The sequence below is a fragment of the Mercenaria mercenaria genome, chromosome 17 (genome assembly GCF_021730395.1).
Source record: "Mercenaria mercenaria strain notata chromosome 17, MADL_Memer_1, whole genome shotgun sequence".
In the NCBI taxonomy this organism is placed as follows: Eukaryota; Metazoa; Mollusca; class Bivalvia; order Venerida; family Veneridae; genus Mercenaria; species Mercenaria mercenaria.
The window spans coordinates 70,226,483-70,244,722 of record NC_069377.1 but is presented as its reverse complement, the minus strand read 5'-3'; the positions used below and the strand labels follow the sequence as shown (position 1 = coordinate 70,244,722).

Sequence of the window (18,240 nt, the reverse complement as noted above, 5' to 3'; positions counted from 1 at the left end):
AGTTTTATAAGGAATCCTGGCTTTTCCTTGAAATAGATAGGCCTAACATTATGAACATTTTAACGCCAGTATCCGAGTGAATATGACACGGTTTAGGTCCTTATTGAAACATTTGCCTAAATGTTAAGCCCGCGGTAAATTGTGTTCGTCCCGTGAACTTGCTGGAAAGTAACTGGGCTTTACGGCAGAGTGGTGAGACTGGCATCCAAACTCGGTTTTAAAACGTTTTGATCAGGTAAATACTTCTCAAATTTTGTGATCAAAATGTTTACATAAAGATTCGTTGTCTCAAATAATAGTACAGACCACAGACACTTGGGAGTCAGCACCCCGCCCCCCCCCCCCCCCCCCCCTGCCAACCTTCAGCCAATATAGTTTCGCCTTTTAAAACAAACTAAACACATGTCAAAAAACATCTTCTGTTACAATTTCAAAATGTTTAAAAAAATCTCCAATATACTATCAATGCTCAGAAAAACATTATAGCATAGATAGTAAATGGTAATTTCTAAAAACATGCTGAATTTGTGATAAAACATATTCAATGTTTGAGATATGTGCTGTGTTTTAAAAGACTAAAAATATTTGTAGATATCTGGCAAGGGCGGAGAGAGGAGGGGGACTCGACCTCCAAGTGTCTGTGGTACGGACGACAGTAGTATATCAAACGACATCATGTTTTTGTTTCTTTTGGTGGGGTGGGTGGGGGTGAAAAAAAATATAGATACATGTTACGATTTTATTTCAAACCAAAGTTAAAGGTCTGTGAAAATTTAAAACAATTCTATATCAGATTTTTAAGCGCAGCAATGCTAGACGTGGTAAGTACTGTCGCCACGTGTCCCCATATAGCCGCCCCATGGCTGTTTTTCCATTGGCAGGAACTTCAGGGTAGTCATTTTGTTCTCGTTGTCAACCCATGCCATTTTCTCGTGCAAAGTCACATTGACAGGGATATATAGCTCTTTCTTAATCGCGTCCTCTAAACTGAGTTTGAAAATGTCGACGGTAAACTTCATCTTCACGTATCTGTAAATGATAAAATATAGTGCAAACAAAGCGATAAACTGACATGGAAAAAAACTTACAGTTTAACTTATGTTCGTGTAAAATACACAATAGCGAATATGGATGTCAATTCCAATGTCAATATTAAACATGCTAGAACGCATTCCAACAGCCCTAAATTAGCGTTTCAGTTCACAGGCCCGTATAAATTTGGAGCACGCCCCCGCCCCTCTCCCCGACCCGTTTGCTGAGAAGTGACCTATACACATCAGATGAGATACAAAAATGCACCAGAGCTAGGTCAGTATTACGTACTTGTATTACTCTTCTGATATTTTGGTATCCAGAAATTAGAACCAAAAATACACCACATCACCATATTATACGTGTATCTCTAAAATTTAACAGGTGGAGACCACCTTCCCTGGACCGGGTACCATCTCAAGTATTTTATACCGCTCTCTTATTTGGTGCTATGTGCCTCGCCAATCAAGCATTCACCATCAACTTGTGCCCCATGTAAAATATTTTTAGATCTAGGCATACTCCCTCGACCCAGTGATTTAGAGAAAAGTATACTTTTTATACATTGAACTTTTTCGGTCAACTTCCAGTCTTGAACAAAATCTTTTTCTTTTTTTTTCAGCGTATAATTATTTGTTTTAACTACCGTTTTACTATAAGCACAGGTTTGGTTTAAACTGTATTTATTTCCACAAATTGTATATACAAACATGAGTACTATATTTAAATTAACAAAGTTTGATAGAAAGACATACATCAATCAAAATAGTACAAACAAACACAGAAATTTTTAATCGAATGGATTGGAAAACAAGCTACTTAAAACTTACATGAATTCCGCTCCATAAGAAAAACAGAGGTTAGATGAAGTCAGATAAGATAAAAAATTGTTTAACTGTGATAAATCTAATAAATCTAGTTATAAAGGCCGACGCACCGGATGAAGTTTGCCTGATCAGTCATAATGAATGAATGAATAAAATTAGCAAAATAATATAAGAGTACTCCTGTATTCAAGGTCAGGCCAATACTGGCCAATGACAGTAAATTGTCAACATTTTCCAATTGCAGTAACAAAAACCTTTGGTCTGATTTAAAATTCATGTTGCACTGTACTTTTATATTGAAATACGTCAAGATACGACAAGTTTAATCAGGAACACGCGGCTTGATGGATATCCACCTATTACACTTTATGAATAATATGAAATAATCAAATTTGGGCTTGTTTTTGGATACTGTGAAATAGAGATGAATACATGTTACATGTTTTCTATGTGTTATGGTTTGTGTCCGTTATACTAGTACGAACATAGATATTTTGTCTCTCGTTTTGCCGTATCAGTGTATACACTTATGTTTTTATATGTTTTATGGTTTTCATTTTGTCATAGTATTGCCTGCATATATATTTTTTTGTTTGGTTTTGTTTTACTATGTTTTATGGATTGTTTTATTATACTTGTGCGTACATAATAAAATTATATGTTTTATGGTTTTTGTTTTGTTACTGGCGTGTTTTTGATGTTCTGTTTCGTTATACTGTGCGTTCGTAGGTGCTTTTATATGTTTTTTTTTTTTTTTATAGTTTTGATAGTTTTTAACTATTGCAAATATATGTATTTTTAATTGTTTTTCGTTATTGATTTTGTATACTGTTGGGTAATTGTATTTTTGTTGAATTTTATGTTTTATGCTATCGCGTGTATTATCTGTTAAGTGTATAAGTATTACTTATTAAATTTGAAAACATATAACAACAAGCAATGCACGCAACAGTATTAAAAACAGAAAAGAAGCATCAAAACATATCAAAACATCCATGTATGCAGATGTATCAAACATAAAACGTCTATATCACCTCTATGCCGCCGTCCTATAGAGTAAACGATGATGTCATAAGTTTTTTTATGTTTTATACTTACTTGTTTCTCGTATATGTTTTTATGATTTTCATGTTTTATACCGTTGTGTGCGCACGTTATAGCTACTAATATGCACGTGTATATATTACTTATTACTTACTGCACACTCACGTATCGATACTTAAAGGTGGATAATCAGATTTTGGCCATGTAACGGATTTGTTCGAAACTTTAGCATCTGATCATTTACACTCATTTATGTTCACTTAACACTTAATACAAATTAGATTTTCACTGGAGGTATTTTTAAAATTTCATTTTCCTATCCTGGTTGCCCAACCAAGATAGAGTTATTTTATCATAAGTATAAATTTGATAAACATACTTTGCCTATCAACTGTAAATGTAAAACTAGACATTGTATCAAAATAAGAAGAAATACCCAGCTTTTTATATACTTTCATATTAAAGGGGAGTAATTACAAAATTTTATAAAAATAATAAAATATACATTTCAAATAGGAATCTAACTCTATGTAATCGGTCTTTTTGTTCCTTAAATAATTCTCTACCAGAATATACAAAAAGTAAAAAATGTCATTAAATGTTGATTAAATGTGATTGACCACCTTTAAGTATACTAACATTTCGTAACAACATCTTTGTATGCAGTCGTACAAAAAGGAAAATACATGTATTGTTGTAATTTTAATACTGGACTGTTTTCAGTGGAGCCCAATACTATATTTTCCACGTGGAGTCCAATATTTCTTTAATAATTACTGCACTATTTTTTTAATATTGAACTGCAAGAGGAAAAATGAATACCTACGAAAACATGTCATTAATTTTACTCGTGTAGCTCAAAATTTTACAATAATTTGATTCCACATTATACTTTTTTGTCTTATATCTTTGACACAAGTTACGTAAAAACTTATAGATCATCAATGTCACCTCGGCCACCGCAGAACTGATTTCTGGAATGAATTTTCATGTGGACACGAAATACATATATTTGGGGTGTTTTAAATGTGTACATGTTGCAGGCTTACACTCGTACTTTCACCAAACTCTACCTATTTCATTTCTTCAGTACGTTTTCTAGTCTTGTGTTATTTCAAGTGTGACGAAACCGTCCACTTCCGTGACATTCCTCATACACGACCCACTCTTAATTAATTAAGGACAACGTCAATTAGAATGATGAATCGTTAGTTGTCATTAACAGCACGACAAGAGGGCCGTCTGGCATGGGCAACACAATGACATTCTAATGTTGACAGAGGACATAACATACTAGCATGACAACTGTCCAATATCAATTTGTATAATATGGAATTTTAACACCATTTAAGGCGAGTGATTGTGTACTTAATAGTATTATTCAAACTGTCAGTCTCTCATCTTTGAATTCCGTATGGCCCCACGATTTCCTTAGCGAACATAACACCAGGGTTCAAAGCAACAAAACTGAGTTTGGAGATCAATTCTTAAAATGCCGGCTAGAATGCAATCGGCTGTGTCTGAGCACAGACTTAAAATTTGTTGTATCACTGACGGCACCCTAAATTCAAGTTTAATAGCAGCCTTAAAACTAAATATTCCCAAGGACACAGACTGCAAGTGACCAAATCATATTCAAGCTTTTGTAAAAATGCAAAAAAAGATGATTAAGTACATATTTACTAGTGTGAATACAAACCTGGCATATTCGTCACGTAGAACACCAACGGATACAAGATTCACAATGACGTCCAACTTCCCGTCCCCGTCGACGTCACCAATAGCACCTGCAACAACCAATCAATGTACACGTTTCAATAAACATGTAAAAGGAAGCACTATATTTCCCGCAGAAAAAAATACATTCAGCTACCATGAACAGTTATTTAAAACCTACCTTTCCATGACAAAACACCTCAACATGTGTAGCTTTCAAACGATAATTAGAGAAAAAAAATCTATGTAATTCAAAGTCCAATGAAGTTAAGAAACATCAGAATGTAACACCTGCGGTCCACCTACACACACTAAGAGTCAGCAGGTTAAATAAAAACAGACTGTCGTTAAACGGAAAAGATTTGAACAATGCTGGACGCCTTTCGACGAAATATCACACCTGGGGTTACTTCACGACAAACACCTCAAACATCAGTTATTGTAATTTCTCCTACGTATTTCGTCGTCTTTGTCCAAAGTATAATAGATGTTTCTACTGCAGGACACCTCGTGAACGACAGAAAGTTCTAATTGGTTGGTACCGAGCTCACTGTTGAGAATGACAATTGACAATGTTGCATGCAGAAGCTGGTTTTCAAACGGACCAAAGTAAAATAATACCATTCGTACTTCTGGTACAGACTAGAGCTTTCATTACCTGTTGTGCGCTCGTCTGGTTGTGTAAGAATACAAAATGAATCTTTCCTGTTTCCGGTCTCTTTTTCACGTTTGCCACGAGACCACGGTACTTCGTTCTCTGTCATTGTATGATTGGAGCCGTATTTCTTAATTGTTTCTTGTACCGCGACTCTATCTTTTTCAGTTAACTCTGAAAAGTAAGCAATGTAAAGATCACAGTCTTTTTTAAAGACATATTAATGGTTTTTTCATTAGTACGTTATTTGTATGTTTCTTTCTTGATGTACACAGTTTTAACAATTTCCTACAAAATATGTAATGAGTGAAACATTTCTTAACTTGCTTTGAACAAATCAAAATTAAGATAGGAAGTATTAAGATTTGGTTAAAAGGTTATCGAAGAAATAAAGAGAAACTCACTGTAGAAATACTTCTCAGATCCTCGCTGCCAAAGTTTGACAGGCCTTTTCATCACAGTTCTATCAAGGGCAAATAATTCAGCGAGAAACACACTCTGGTCACTCTCACATTCTATATAATCCTGCAATATGAAAGCAGATCAAACAAAAACGTCATTCAGAACCAGAACAATTAATAGATCATAAGCTAATTATTAAATTTTGAAAGAAATATATGATCAGTAAAACAGACGGACAAGTAAGAGAGGAAGATACAGTGTGCGAGAGTAATAACACTGTCAGATGTATTTCTTAGGGGAAAAGTTAATACTACTTTAACTAGTATACCTTAAAGGATACATAATGTATAGATTCGCATTATTTTGAGCATTCGGGACCAGATATAGAAAATAATATGTTAAGTAATTTTAGCAGTAAGAGATGAGAAATATGGAATGCATAAAAAATGTGATACACTAGAATCTATAAGTTTTGGATATGACCTGTACAATGTAAGTAAGTTCAAAAACCTTGAAAACCATACCTCGTAGTGTGTCAAAAATTATCTCACCTTGTCGATGACTGCTCGTTTATGTCTGAAATGACTGTCTTGCAGTAGGATTCCTTCCTGATCTTCATTCTCCGCCGTAATTTCGGTGTCTTCTAAGGTCCAGTCACCATCTGCCGTCAACCTTCTATTTATCTGAAAGTGAAGAGAAATGAGACCATCTTTAAGATTTTAGCGATGTTTAGATCCATCTGGATATCTTTTCCACAAGGGTCAACTATCGCAGGCAATCACAAAGGATAAACTAATCGGTAAGTTTCTTTGACTATATAAATGCATTTCTAATGAGGATGTATATCTATCTATCTATCTATAGCCGAGTGGTTAAGGTCGCTTACTTCAAATCACTTGCCACTTATCGGTGTGGGTTCGAAACCTTGATTGGACTGTAGAACATTTCATGTAAGGAAACCATCCGGCTGGCTTACGTAACCCATGCAATATCTTCCTCCACCGTCTAAAAAGCTAGAAAAGTGGCCATATTGAATCTTTGTAACTCTAACTCACAAAAAGCATGTGTTTATAGACGTCCTTCATCTTACCAATGTGTATCTTGTCGACCATTGCTAATAAGGAAAAATATCCAAATATGCAAAATGTTTAGGTCAATATCAAGTTGGCCTGCACGAAAGCCACCTTAAGGTCAACAGCACTGCATCATGACTGCCCGCCACTTAAGCCAATGTAAATATCACACAGTATTTCACCATACAGGTAAGTAATAAGCGAGAATTTCAGTTCAAGACTCGAGTATGGCACTTGCTCTGCTCACCAGTCGCTTGGTAACATTTTATTGATTAAGTACGCAAGTTACGTATTCTCGGTACTAGATTTCGGCATTCTCCGGTTTTTTACGTAAAGCCATGCGTGCACCTCACCTATATTTACGTTCGAAGAAGGCCGGCATAACGACAACAAGTAATCACACAAAAAAAAAAACAACCGAAAAGTGCACGGCCAAAATGTGTGCATAGCCCCAAACTAATCCGCTCTTTTGAATAGTTATCTAGCGTCGAAAAAGATTTAAACAGAATTAGTCAGTTGTGTTAGGCATAGGAAATAGAGATCAATATAATTGCACCTTTACTAATCCTACCAGGTGTTCTGTATTACAAAAGTGGATCTATTGTGACATTTTGATACAAGCAAAACTGTATTATCTGCACTATTATTTACCTACTGGTACTTCGTTTTATTATTGGCTTGTTAAAAGTTAATTTTTACCATATGTAAGTTGACAGAATCATAGGAACCATGTCTTGAGGGGTAAATCAAACACAAATGAATAAATCCTTAATGATTTTGTTGTGCAAAAATGTATGATATTGTGTCTTAAACAGTTTTCATTTTCCACTCAATTGTGTAATTGCAAGGGAAGTAAACTAATAGACCTCTACTTATAAGTACTAGCCCAAGGCAAGAGTTGTCATTCTTTGTTGATCACAACTTTAAATTAAAAATTAAAACTTCTGTTATTGATATTAACAAAACTATCATAAACTTCACATTTGTGAAATCATTTTTGGTTATTTCAAGGACTTGGAAATTAATTTCTAGACTTTATTTAATGTAATTCTATCATTGAAAATTTTAGGGCCTATCTCTAGTTGTGTAACTTGTTAAAACTTACAACTCTCTGTACACCAGTGGCCCCGTGAATGGCCCCGGTATTCCTTAGATCGTGTCCCTCTCTTCCCTGTGCCCTAAAAATAAACACGTCCCTGTTCAAGGCGTTTGTTCTGGCTACAAGGTCGGAGGAGACGTCGTACTTGTTTGTTGTCAAATTCCACAGAATACTACCATCACGGCCATCAATAATCACTGTCTGTTGTAAAACGAATAACAGTAATTATAAAATTAATTTTATCATGAAAATAATTCAAAGTGTGCCACCCTAACAGGTCAGGTAAATTCCAAGTCATTTGCCTGGATAGGGAAGTGCTGACCACCTTCCGCAGCTAAGGGCAAAATCAATTTCTTCACTTTTAACTGGAGAACCTTTTTCTAACTCAAAAGTAGAATTACACTCAATGTGCATATATTTTTAAGAGCGGGAAGTTTGTATGATCTGATAATTCTATAACACTCGTGGCTGTAAACTTTTCTCCTAGTTTTCTCATTATTTTATATAAGATTTGCATTTCAACGTAAAAATAATGATTCACTGATGCTCGCGGGTGAATCTGAAACTCACATCTGTAGAATTATAGAACGGCCATGCCCCCACGCTCCAGTGCACCATAAAATCCATCACGTCGTCGTCGTTAAAATAACCTGGCGCCGGTGTACTGTTTTGCAGTAATAAAAAAAAGGTTATATTTTAGAGTGATAGACATGTTTAGGTAAAAGAATCGCAACAAATATTTAAAACCTTCAGTCTTTCAGAATTTCTATAAAAACAGCACCTTTTCAGCAGACTTTTGCACTTACATACGCCCGTATTTTTCAGAATTTTTTATGAATATAAAAGCCAACACTTCAAATTTTCATGTACACAAACAGAAAAAAAATCAGAAAATTTCAGTAAAATGTGTAAAGAAAGATAAGCATAAAAAGCAGAGAAGTACACCTGTAGGATTCCCTATCCTGAAACTGTATCTTCCACATAGGAGCCAGTGTTTCCCCGTCATACAGAATCATGTAGCCGTTGAAGGAGTTTACCAAGATGTCCTTCACCCCGTCTTTATTCATATCAATTAAAACTGGTGGTACCATGACACCCTTCCTCTCACTCCTGTTCATGAACAATTCAAAATCTTTTATTTTATGCTTTTCAATGAAATACTGAAATTTATCAGTGAAATAAAACATGTAAAATTGATATTTTCACTGTTTCAAACAGTGAAAATATCAATATTTTTCACTGGTACGGAACTACACTTGACTGCGAAAGAATATAAATTATGAATAACAGAAAATTCCATGCAAAATATACTTCAGTAAAGAAACAGGTGTTCATAAATATTTACAGGATCCTAAAGATATACGTTCCATTATTATAGAATCTAAAAGAAGCCTGGAAACAAGTTTCAAGTTTATTTATTTAGTCATGGCATATTACATGCATGAGACTATAACAGAATAACATAACAAATAAACATCAGTGTGGAATGCATATAGTTGGTTGTTATAAAGTTCATAATTAGAATAAGTAAGTTTTACAATAATTGCAAATACTTATATTTACTTTAATGACTAGAAAGGTAACATTTGACAGAAAGTAGAATATACATATGGATACTACTTACAATACTCTGAATGACTAGAGAAAAAGACTATATATAGTTGTACAAGCAACTGACAGGGATTTAGTCATGTAATAAGTGTTAACAAGTCTAAAATTATGAAGATATGCCAAAATATGTTTTACACGGAGAATGAGTTATATGAAATAAGGTTTAACAAAGTGTAACATCTAGCTAGCTAAAACACGACATAATGGATTTACAAAACAGAGCAAGTTTAATAAGTGAAGGTTTGTTTTTGCTATTCATAAGCTTCTCGAATTTGTAGGTATTTGGATTATTCAAATAATGCTGTTCCAAATATTTAGTTCTGACATTTACAAATAACTGACATTCCATAACGTAATGATATTCGTCACCGAGACAGTTATTCAAACAAAAACCACACAGTCGCTGTTCTCTTTCAATACCCAAGAACCTGCCTTTTTCAATAGGTAATCTATGATTTGTAGTACGAAACTTACAAAGTGATAAGGCTAAATTTGTAGGTAATATATCAAGATACTCTTCAAAGCAATGTTTCTGCTTAAAAATACGGTACACCAAGCATTTTGAAGAGTCATTAACAGTGCTATTCCAGGACTGCAAGAACTGATCATATAGCCTTGTTTTTACTAGAGCCTTGAAATGAAATACAATATCAACTTTTTGATTTATGAAATATTCAGACAATCCTTGTTCGTTTAAACAATTTCTAACATATACAATCCATGGAGAGCTAAAAGTACCTGCATTATGTAAAGTTAACATTGTTCTATACAGGATTCCACAAATATTGTCATTCTTTGCATTCAATATCTTACTCCAGTAACATAAGAATCTTGCTTTAATAAGCAAAGTTATGGGTGTAATACCCAGTTCACCATATAACATAACATTTGGTGTAGAAGATTTAAGTCTAAACAAAAATTTACAATACTTAAGTTGAAACTGTTCAATTATCTTAATATTTTCAAAACCCCATATTTCCGATGCATATAGTAATATTGGCGTTACTGTTGCATCAAACAAATGCAGTTGTAAAGAGAACGGCAAGTTCAGTTTACGGACTTTGGCAATCAGAGCAAACATTGCTTTTCTGGCCTGGTCAAACTAAAAGTTTTTAGTTTTCAAAAAGTTACCATTATAACTGAATTTACCCCAAAGGCCAATGGTAAGAAAATTCATCTGACAAAATCAAGTTCTACTATTAATCGTATTTATAGAACAAACTTCTATACTGTATTCCTCATTTGCTTTTGACTCTGACTCCACTTCACACACATACAAAATATTTTGAGCGCCTTACCAGACATTAATTGTAGAACATTTAAAAATAAGAACAAAGGACAGGAGCAAATTTTCACCCATCGTACACAGTTTGACTGAGAAAAATGACAATCTGTTAACTTTAACACAAGACACCGCCTTGCGGGTGTGACGCTCATTGATTTTTGAGTAAGAATATTTGTCAATAGATTTTTAAGACTAAAAAAGGGCCATTCATTCTTGCTAAACAGGATAGAGTTATGTTCTTGACAGTGTCCACTTATATGTTAAAAATGTTGCAAGTTTAAAGCAATAGCTTTGATAGTTTATAGAAAAGTTGACTTAAACATGTAGATACTCAACCATAGAAAATGATTTTCTAAGTCAAGAAAGGGGCAATTAAATTGCAAACAAGCAGGATTGGAGTTATGTGCTTGCTGTACAGGGTCAGCTTATGATGGTGAACCAAGTGTTGCGTTTCAAGCATCATACTTTGTATAGTTTAAGAAAATTGACCTAAACATAAAACTTAGCCAAGGAATCCAGATATTTTCTAAGTCCAAAAGGGGCATAAATCTTGCAAAAAGCAGGCTGGAGTTATGTTTCTTGCTGTACACGGTCAACTTATGATGGTGAACAAGTGTTGCAAGTTTTAAAGCAATAGCTTTGATAGTTTAGGCTAAAAGCTGACCTAAACATAAAACTTAACCAAGAAAACTGATTTTCTAAGTCCAAAAGGGGCAATAAATCTTGCAAAAAGCAAGATGGAGTTATGTTTCTTGATGTACAGGGTCTGCTTATGATGGTGAACAAGTATTCCAAGTTTCAAAGCAATAGCTTTGATAGTTTAGGAGAAAAGTTGACCTAAACATAAAACTTAACCAAGAAATCTGATATTTTCTAAGTACAAAAGGGGCCATAAATCTTGCAAAAAGCAAGATGGAGTTATGTTTCTTGCTGTACAGGGTCAGCTTATGATGGTGAACAAGTATTCCAAGTTTCAAAGCAATAGCTTTGATAGTTTAGGAGAAAAGCTGACCTAAACATAAAACTTAACCAGGCAACGCCGACGCAGACGCCGACGCCGACGCCGACAACCGCTCAAGTGATGACAGTAACTCATCATTTTTTTTCAAAAAATCAGATGAGCTAACAAGATTTAGCAAGCAAATGCATATTATGTATGATTTTCGAACATTTACCGTCTATATTACAGGACAACAACTTATGCCAGAGTGCTGTACGATTCACAGAATCGAACGCTTTCTTGTAATCAATAAAAGCACAAAACAATTTTTTTTTCTTGGCAAGATAGAAGTCTACAATAAGTTTTAGTGAAATAAACGTTACAGGACTATTTGACAGTTATACACCATATATATCGTGACGCCATGAAATTATGACGTCATGATGCGATGCGCGTGACGCTGCGCGGCTAAAATGGATAAATTGTTTAATTAAAACCATTGAAAATACATAAAATAAAAAGAAAATTTGTTTGTTTCAATGTAAGATAGAAATATATTTCACTCGTGAACACTATAATTTACATTTTCACTCGTGGCTGCGCCACTCGTGAAAATAGTTAATTAGCTATATAGTGTTCACTCGGTGAAATGTATTTCGATCTTACACTGAAACAAACAAATATCCTCTATATATTGTCATTATTGCACATTGAAACAGCTCTACTGGACTTGTTTGGCAATGGGGTAACCTAAGAAATAAGTTATGCTTTGCCCATACATAGCGCATTTCTTGTAAATATGCCTTGAACAGCTGGCTGATTATAAATAAAGAGGCGAGTTTTTTTTTTATAATAAGATAATAAGAAATCGATAGATAAAAGGTGGCTAACGTCGGACTCGTACTTTGAGGTTTGGGTCACACAAGGCCAATGTCGGATCGCTGTCTCAGCTGGCCCGGTGTCAAGAAAAAAGTCCATATGCTGTTATATAATGTAACTAATAAATGTTTTGAAAAGGAAAGAAAACAGAACATATGATTACAAAAAGGGACAGCATGAAATGAGTTAATTAAGCACATCTCACCGAAATTCAGCAATCAAATATCATTCTCTCCATGGTTCACATATATTTGAATTTGGAAAAGAATGAGTGTACGTGCAAGTAAAATACTTGCCTTTACATGTGGTTTCGTTTCAATATTCAAATACAAAATAATGTAATTCATTTCTGCTTCAATCTGAAATTCAAAATCTATTGTACTGTAAAGCAGACATATTTATTCAACAAGAGTAACAGTTTACTTGAATATAAGTATGGATCCATCTGCCTTGGGTTTCTTGAATCCCCACTGTGTATATTTGCCCCGGGTATTCGGAACGGGGTGATCACGTGGTAAACCTCTAACATGTCGATAAAAATCCGGAAGTGACATCGCCAAAAGAACACCTAGAGAAGTAAACAAAAAAATAAGAATGTGGCCCGTTTTGACAATCCGTTATTCGAAGAAAACTTCATGTGTACCCACTTTCCTTAAGAATGATTTTAATCTAAGAGCAGAATTATTGCTGAAAATATTCCAAAATAAAATGGAAGTGACCTATGTATTATCAGTAACAACTGGAGAAATATACATACCATCAACTGTTTCTCCGCCAGTGCCGATCAGCACGTACTGTGAACCATCTCTACGTGAGTGTATGACTGGGGACATGTAGGATTCTCGCTCGTCCGGCGTCTTGAAGTACGTGCCGATAGCTTTCCCTGTCCTTCCAGACACCAAGATAATATGGTTTGATTTCCGTGTAGTAATCTAGCAGTAAATTTAGATAAGACATTTGGAACTTTATCAACAGCATTATACATCAATAGCATTCTCTGCAGATCTAAGATTGTGATGACTGTAAGAAATCCCCTCTTTTTTGTTACTACCTCTGGTCCTTGGAGGAGAATCCTCCTCAACAACTTTCAAACGTAAACTTATTGAATTAGACAAAACATTAGTTTTTCTAAACTACTTTTATTCCCATTCGCTTCTTCCCCAGACAAACATATTCTAAAATAATGAAAACCCCTAAATTGCTTTCTTTCTAGGATTAACCTGTCAAAGAAACTATCAAAACTTTTGAGAAAACACAATAATCTATTTCATTAACGCTACACAATATATAAAAAATCCTCTTCATGGTGTAAAGAGCTACTCACTTCGGCAGCAACTGTGGGATCGCCGCCATGTGCGATAATCAAATCTGCAACCCCATCATCATCGAGGTCTGGAACAGCAGCAGGAGCGTAAATATTCCAGCCACGATTCAAGTAACGGTCATCTCCAACCCATAGTGTTTTACCTGTGCCAGTGATGTAATATTGTTTGGTTGTAATATCTTTACTCTAGAGAATATGACATTTGTGTCTTTCAACAATGAATTTATTTAATTCGTAGAACTTTGCATTTTATTATTTTGTTTAACTCGTTTGATGGATTCAATATGAAAAGACACTCATGTGATATCCTCTATATCTAAAACAACATAGTATTATCTTACACAAACCACTGAGAAGACCAATTGCCCGTATAAAGTCTACTATCTAGTTGGCTCTTCTTGCCTGAATGTATACCATTACATTTAATACGATTTGTTTGTTTCCAAGGGCTGAAGGCAAGTAGCTTAAATCATCATCAATAACATGAAAATGGCCATTACTAACTTTATACTTATATGGACTACATTCGAGCGGACCACGGAGGTATATCCAGCGAAATACTACCTTCGTATCTTGTATGTTTCAAAAAATGGGCATGCGCTGAGCAAGAGTGTAGTATGATCTAACCGTTGAGCGAGTCAATAGCCCGTATAGATCCGAGTCTTCCTGTAACTATACAGTCATCCTTGCCGTCCTGGTTCACATCGATACCGTAACACAGAAGTTCGAACACCTCGGCGTAAGCCGGCGCTTTCCATAGAAGTTTGCCGTCCCTGCCACGTAACGCCACTACAGCACCGGCACAAGGCATTTTCATACCTGAAACAAAAAATTTCTGGTTAATTAGGATTACAAATCATCATTTTTTTAATTACCTGGAACTGTGAGTTACACATAAGAAAGAGCTTCAAATGGTTTACTGGCTCGTTGCTAGGCGACACAATTTTTATGAAATTTAATAAATGCTCACGAAACTGGAAAAAGTAGTGGACAATTGGAAAATAGAGCAATGATTGTATTATATACTGAATGAGACCCTCCGATATGTGATCGTAACAAAACCATGTCCGGTACTAGCCATCACCTCCCGTGTATCAGTAGAAAACTGCAAAATCACACGATGTTTCTGTTATTTTGTCTTACCATTGTTCCTGCAAAATTCTTCCATATCAGATTCTGTAATCATTGTAGTAACATCCTTGCCGAGAGCAATTCCCGCAACAATGTCCAGAACACCATCTTGATCAACGTCTACCAGACGGATGCACGACTCCGTGCCTGCGAAAGACAGTTGAACGCAGTGTTTATCGTTTCATAACAAGATTTTTGGTATGTCATGTTCCAGTAACGCGCATCATTATCATAGATCAATATTGACTTTTTTTTCTATAAATGATTTTCTATCAGCATCATCATCATCATCATCATCATCGTCGTCGTCGTCATCATCATCATTATAATCATCATCATCATTATTCTCGTCGTAGTCGTCGTCGTCATCATCATCATCATCATCATCATTATATCAACGGATAGAATACATGTTATATTTTCGGCGAAGATTAAGCACACGAACTCTGCTAATATCATTCTTGCATATAATACTGACATCTTAGATAGCAGTTCAACCTCTACTCAAAGAAAATATTTAGATAAAATATGAAGCCAGGTGACGTCATGACCCGCGTCAAAATTTGCTATGTGGTTCTTAGTGTATTGCAGAGGTACTAGACACATAATCAGATATTTTACTTAAGTAGCCTACAAACATATTAGAGTTAAATATTTGATGATGTGCTAGACAAAGAATAAAATATTTTACTTAAATAGCACACATATTATAGAATTCTAGTAAAATATCTGACAATGTGTCTAGCACCTGTGGTGTAATGGTTTTATTCTCTAACTGATGATATGTCATTTAGAACATTTCAAAAAACACCGTGTTTCTATTGGCAAAAAAGCTCAAGACAGTAAAGTGAAGATGAAGTTAACATACCCCAATCCGCCATTTTCGTTCTCCAGTTTTCAGATCTTTTACGGAATGATGTCTCCGGGTTTATTTCAACAACCTCTGTAACAACAGAACCTTTGCCGAAAGGCGTCATAAAGCCAACAAAATAGCCTACTCCAAATAACACGAGCACTGAAGCGAATATAACGGCTGCACGTGTTGGTGTACAGAACGGACCATCGACCTCCCGACGTCTGTTTCTTGATCGAGAAAATTCGTAAGCAGTTCCATTATGAAAACTTCTTTTCTTACTCAACAGAGTGTCTGTGTCACGTATCTCAACATCCGGTGCATTAATTCTGGTTCCCAAAACGGTCGTCTGCTGCATGGTCGTGTCCTCGTCGTCCGCGTTCCAATCGTCATCGCTGTTGTCACCCGTTGGTAACAGATGGTTATACTTGGTAGCGTCTAAAATTGTGTAAAATGATAATTATAATAACTTTATTTGGCTATTGTCAGTGTAATATATGGTCCTCTAACATACTAATGTAAAAAAATCATCCTAAGCCTTAACACTGACAACGAAGTGATAGATACAATCTGTATAAGATCTTTTGGATAAACGCATCCAAATAGTAGAGTATGTTCATAGCGAGTATGACACGCGCAACACCCCTCGCTCCCTCTAGAATTCTATCAACGGACTATCATTTGAAAGGACAATACAAAGGAATAAGTGTGAGTCATAAGTATCTTACACTGGGTTATATATGCAGTTGTTTAAATGGTTTAATTAAGATAAATTAATAACTGAATGATGAACATAGATTAACTCGATAACAGTGAGTTTAAGAGTATTAGAAACCAACACTTACCGGTCATAATGTGTTAGGACATTGGTATAAATCCGAGTAACACTTATCTTGTTTTAAGGTGTTTATGTAAGTGTTATTTATTTCCTCGTGTATCTGTGACGATCAAGTTTAAGATGCCACTTTTGTCTAACGACTGCGAGATAACCCGAAGAACCGCTCCCCATCTGTTTCTTTCCCATAGGTCTAGACTGGTTTTAAAGGTGGTCAGTTGCGTTTAAGCCATATTTAATATGATAGATTCATTCCTTTCATCTTTGTACTTATCTTCCTTCAGTGTGAAAATACGTGTACAAATTTAAAGCTATTTCTTTCTCCTGATATCAGTAGAACTTTCTATTATAAATTCCATTTCATATTGAATAAAATATTTTACTTATGTGAACCAATAGGCAAGTTTTTGAAATTGCTCGTAGCTTTAGAAACAATATATTTTGAAAGAGATAATCATGATTTGAGCCATGCCATGAGAAAACTAACATAGTGGCTTTGTGACCAGCATGGATCCAGACCAGCCTGCGCATCCGCACAGTCTGGTCAGGATCCATGATGTTCGCTTTCAAAGCCTATAGTACTTAGAGAAAGTGTTAGCGAATAGCATGGATCCTGACCAGACTGTGCGGATGCGCTTGGTCTGGATCCATGCTGGTCGCAAACCCACTATGTTGGTTTTCTCATGACACGGCTCATTTGATGTAAATGCTGAATCTTCAGCAGAATGCTATAAAATTGTTATTACAAATACAATGCAATGTTTTCGACAAAACGGTTGACGCAAGAAAGTTATAGACCAGTTCTGATTATTATGTGCGGCCTCTGGTCGACAGGTTGCCTGGAGCATCCGTCTTTTCAAGAAGAGCAGTACTCCCTAACTTGTGACACTAGTTATCTCATCAATAATGTTTGTTGATTCAGGATACAGGAAGTGTCACAAGTGGCCCTGCATTGCTTTCCTGAGCTTCACAGCTTGATATAACAAATTTGATAAATGGTCACCTCAGGAACAGTGAAGTCGGACCAGCGGTTTCCGAGCAAATTTTCAAAGTTTTCCATACAGGGAAACCTGGTGGCCTGTTTCTTTAACGATACAGAAATATTTGAATGGTTTTGGTAGAGGGTATCTTGAAGAACATCGCTGTGAAAATATTTTGAAATTGGGCCAGTGTTTTCTGAGGAGAGGGATTTTCAAAGTTTTTTTCCATATAACTATACAGAAAACAAGAGGGCCAAGATGGCCCTAGGTCGCTCACCTGAGAAACACCATAACACATCATAACAGTGTAAATTGGAGCAAAAATCTTGAGTATAAACAAGTATTTTCTTTGATTTGACCTAGTGACCTAGTTTTTAACCCCAGATGACCCACATTCGAAATTGACCGATCAAATTTCATGAAGATCAATTGAAAAATACAGCCTCAATCACATACACTAGGTTTTTCTTTGATTTAACTTAGTGACCTACTTTTTAATCCTAGATTTCATCAAGGAAATCATTCTGACTTAATTTCAGGAATATCAATTGAAA

At 35.3% G+C, this 18,240-nt stretch overlaps 1 protein-coding gene across 1 annotated transcript; it reads right to left on the bottom strand.

Moving 5' to 3' along the window:
* Positions 1 to 725: 725 nt before the first annotated feature.
* Positions 726 to 16,868, bottom strand: LOC123537394 (uncharacterized). The gene is made up of 15 exons (XM_045321094.2): positions 16,717 to 16,868; positions 15,887 to 16,309; positions 15,031 to 15,165; positions 14,515 to 14,706; positions 13,888 to 14,030; positions 13,321 to 13,495; positions 12,987 to 13,131; positions 8,794 to 8,958; positions 8,419 to 8,512; positions 7,855 to 8,049; positions 6,228 to 6,359; positions 5,679 to 5,799; positions 5,278 to 5,448; positions 4,603 to 4,690; positions 726 to 1,029 (listed from the first exon to the last, which is right to left on the bottom strand). The coding sequence occupies exons 1-15, from the start codon at positions 16,721 to 16,723 to the stop codon at positions 813 to 815; spliced, it is 2,403 nt and encodes an 800-aa protein (XP_045177029.2). The 5' UTR covers positions 16,724 to 16,868; the 3' UTR covers positions 726 to 812.
* Positions 16,869 to 18,240: the final 1,372 nt, after the last annotated feature.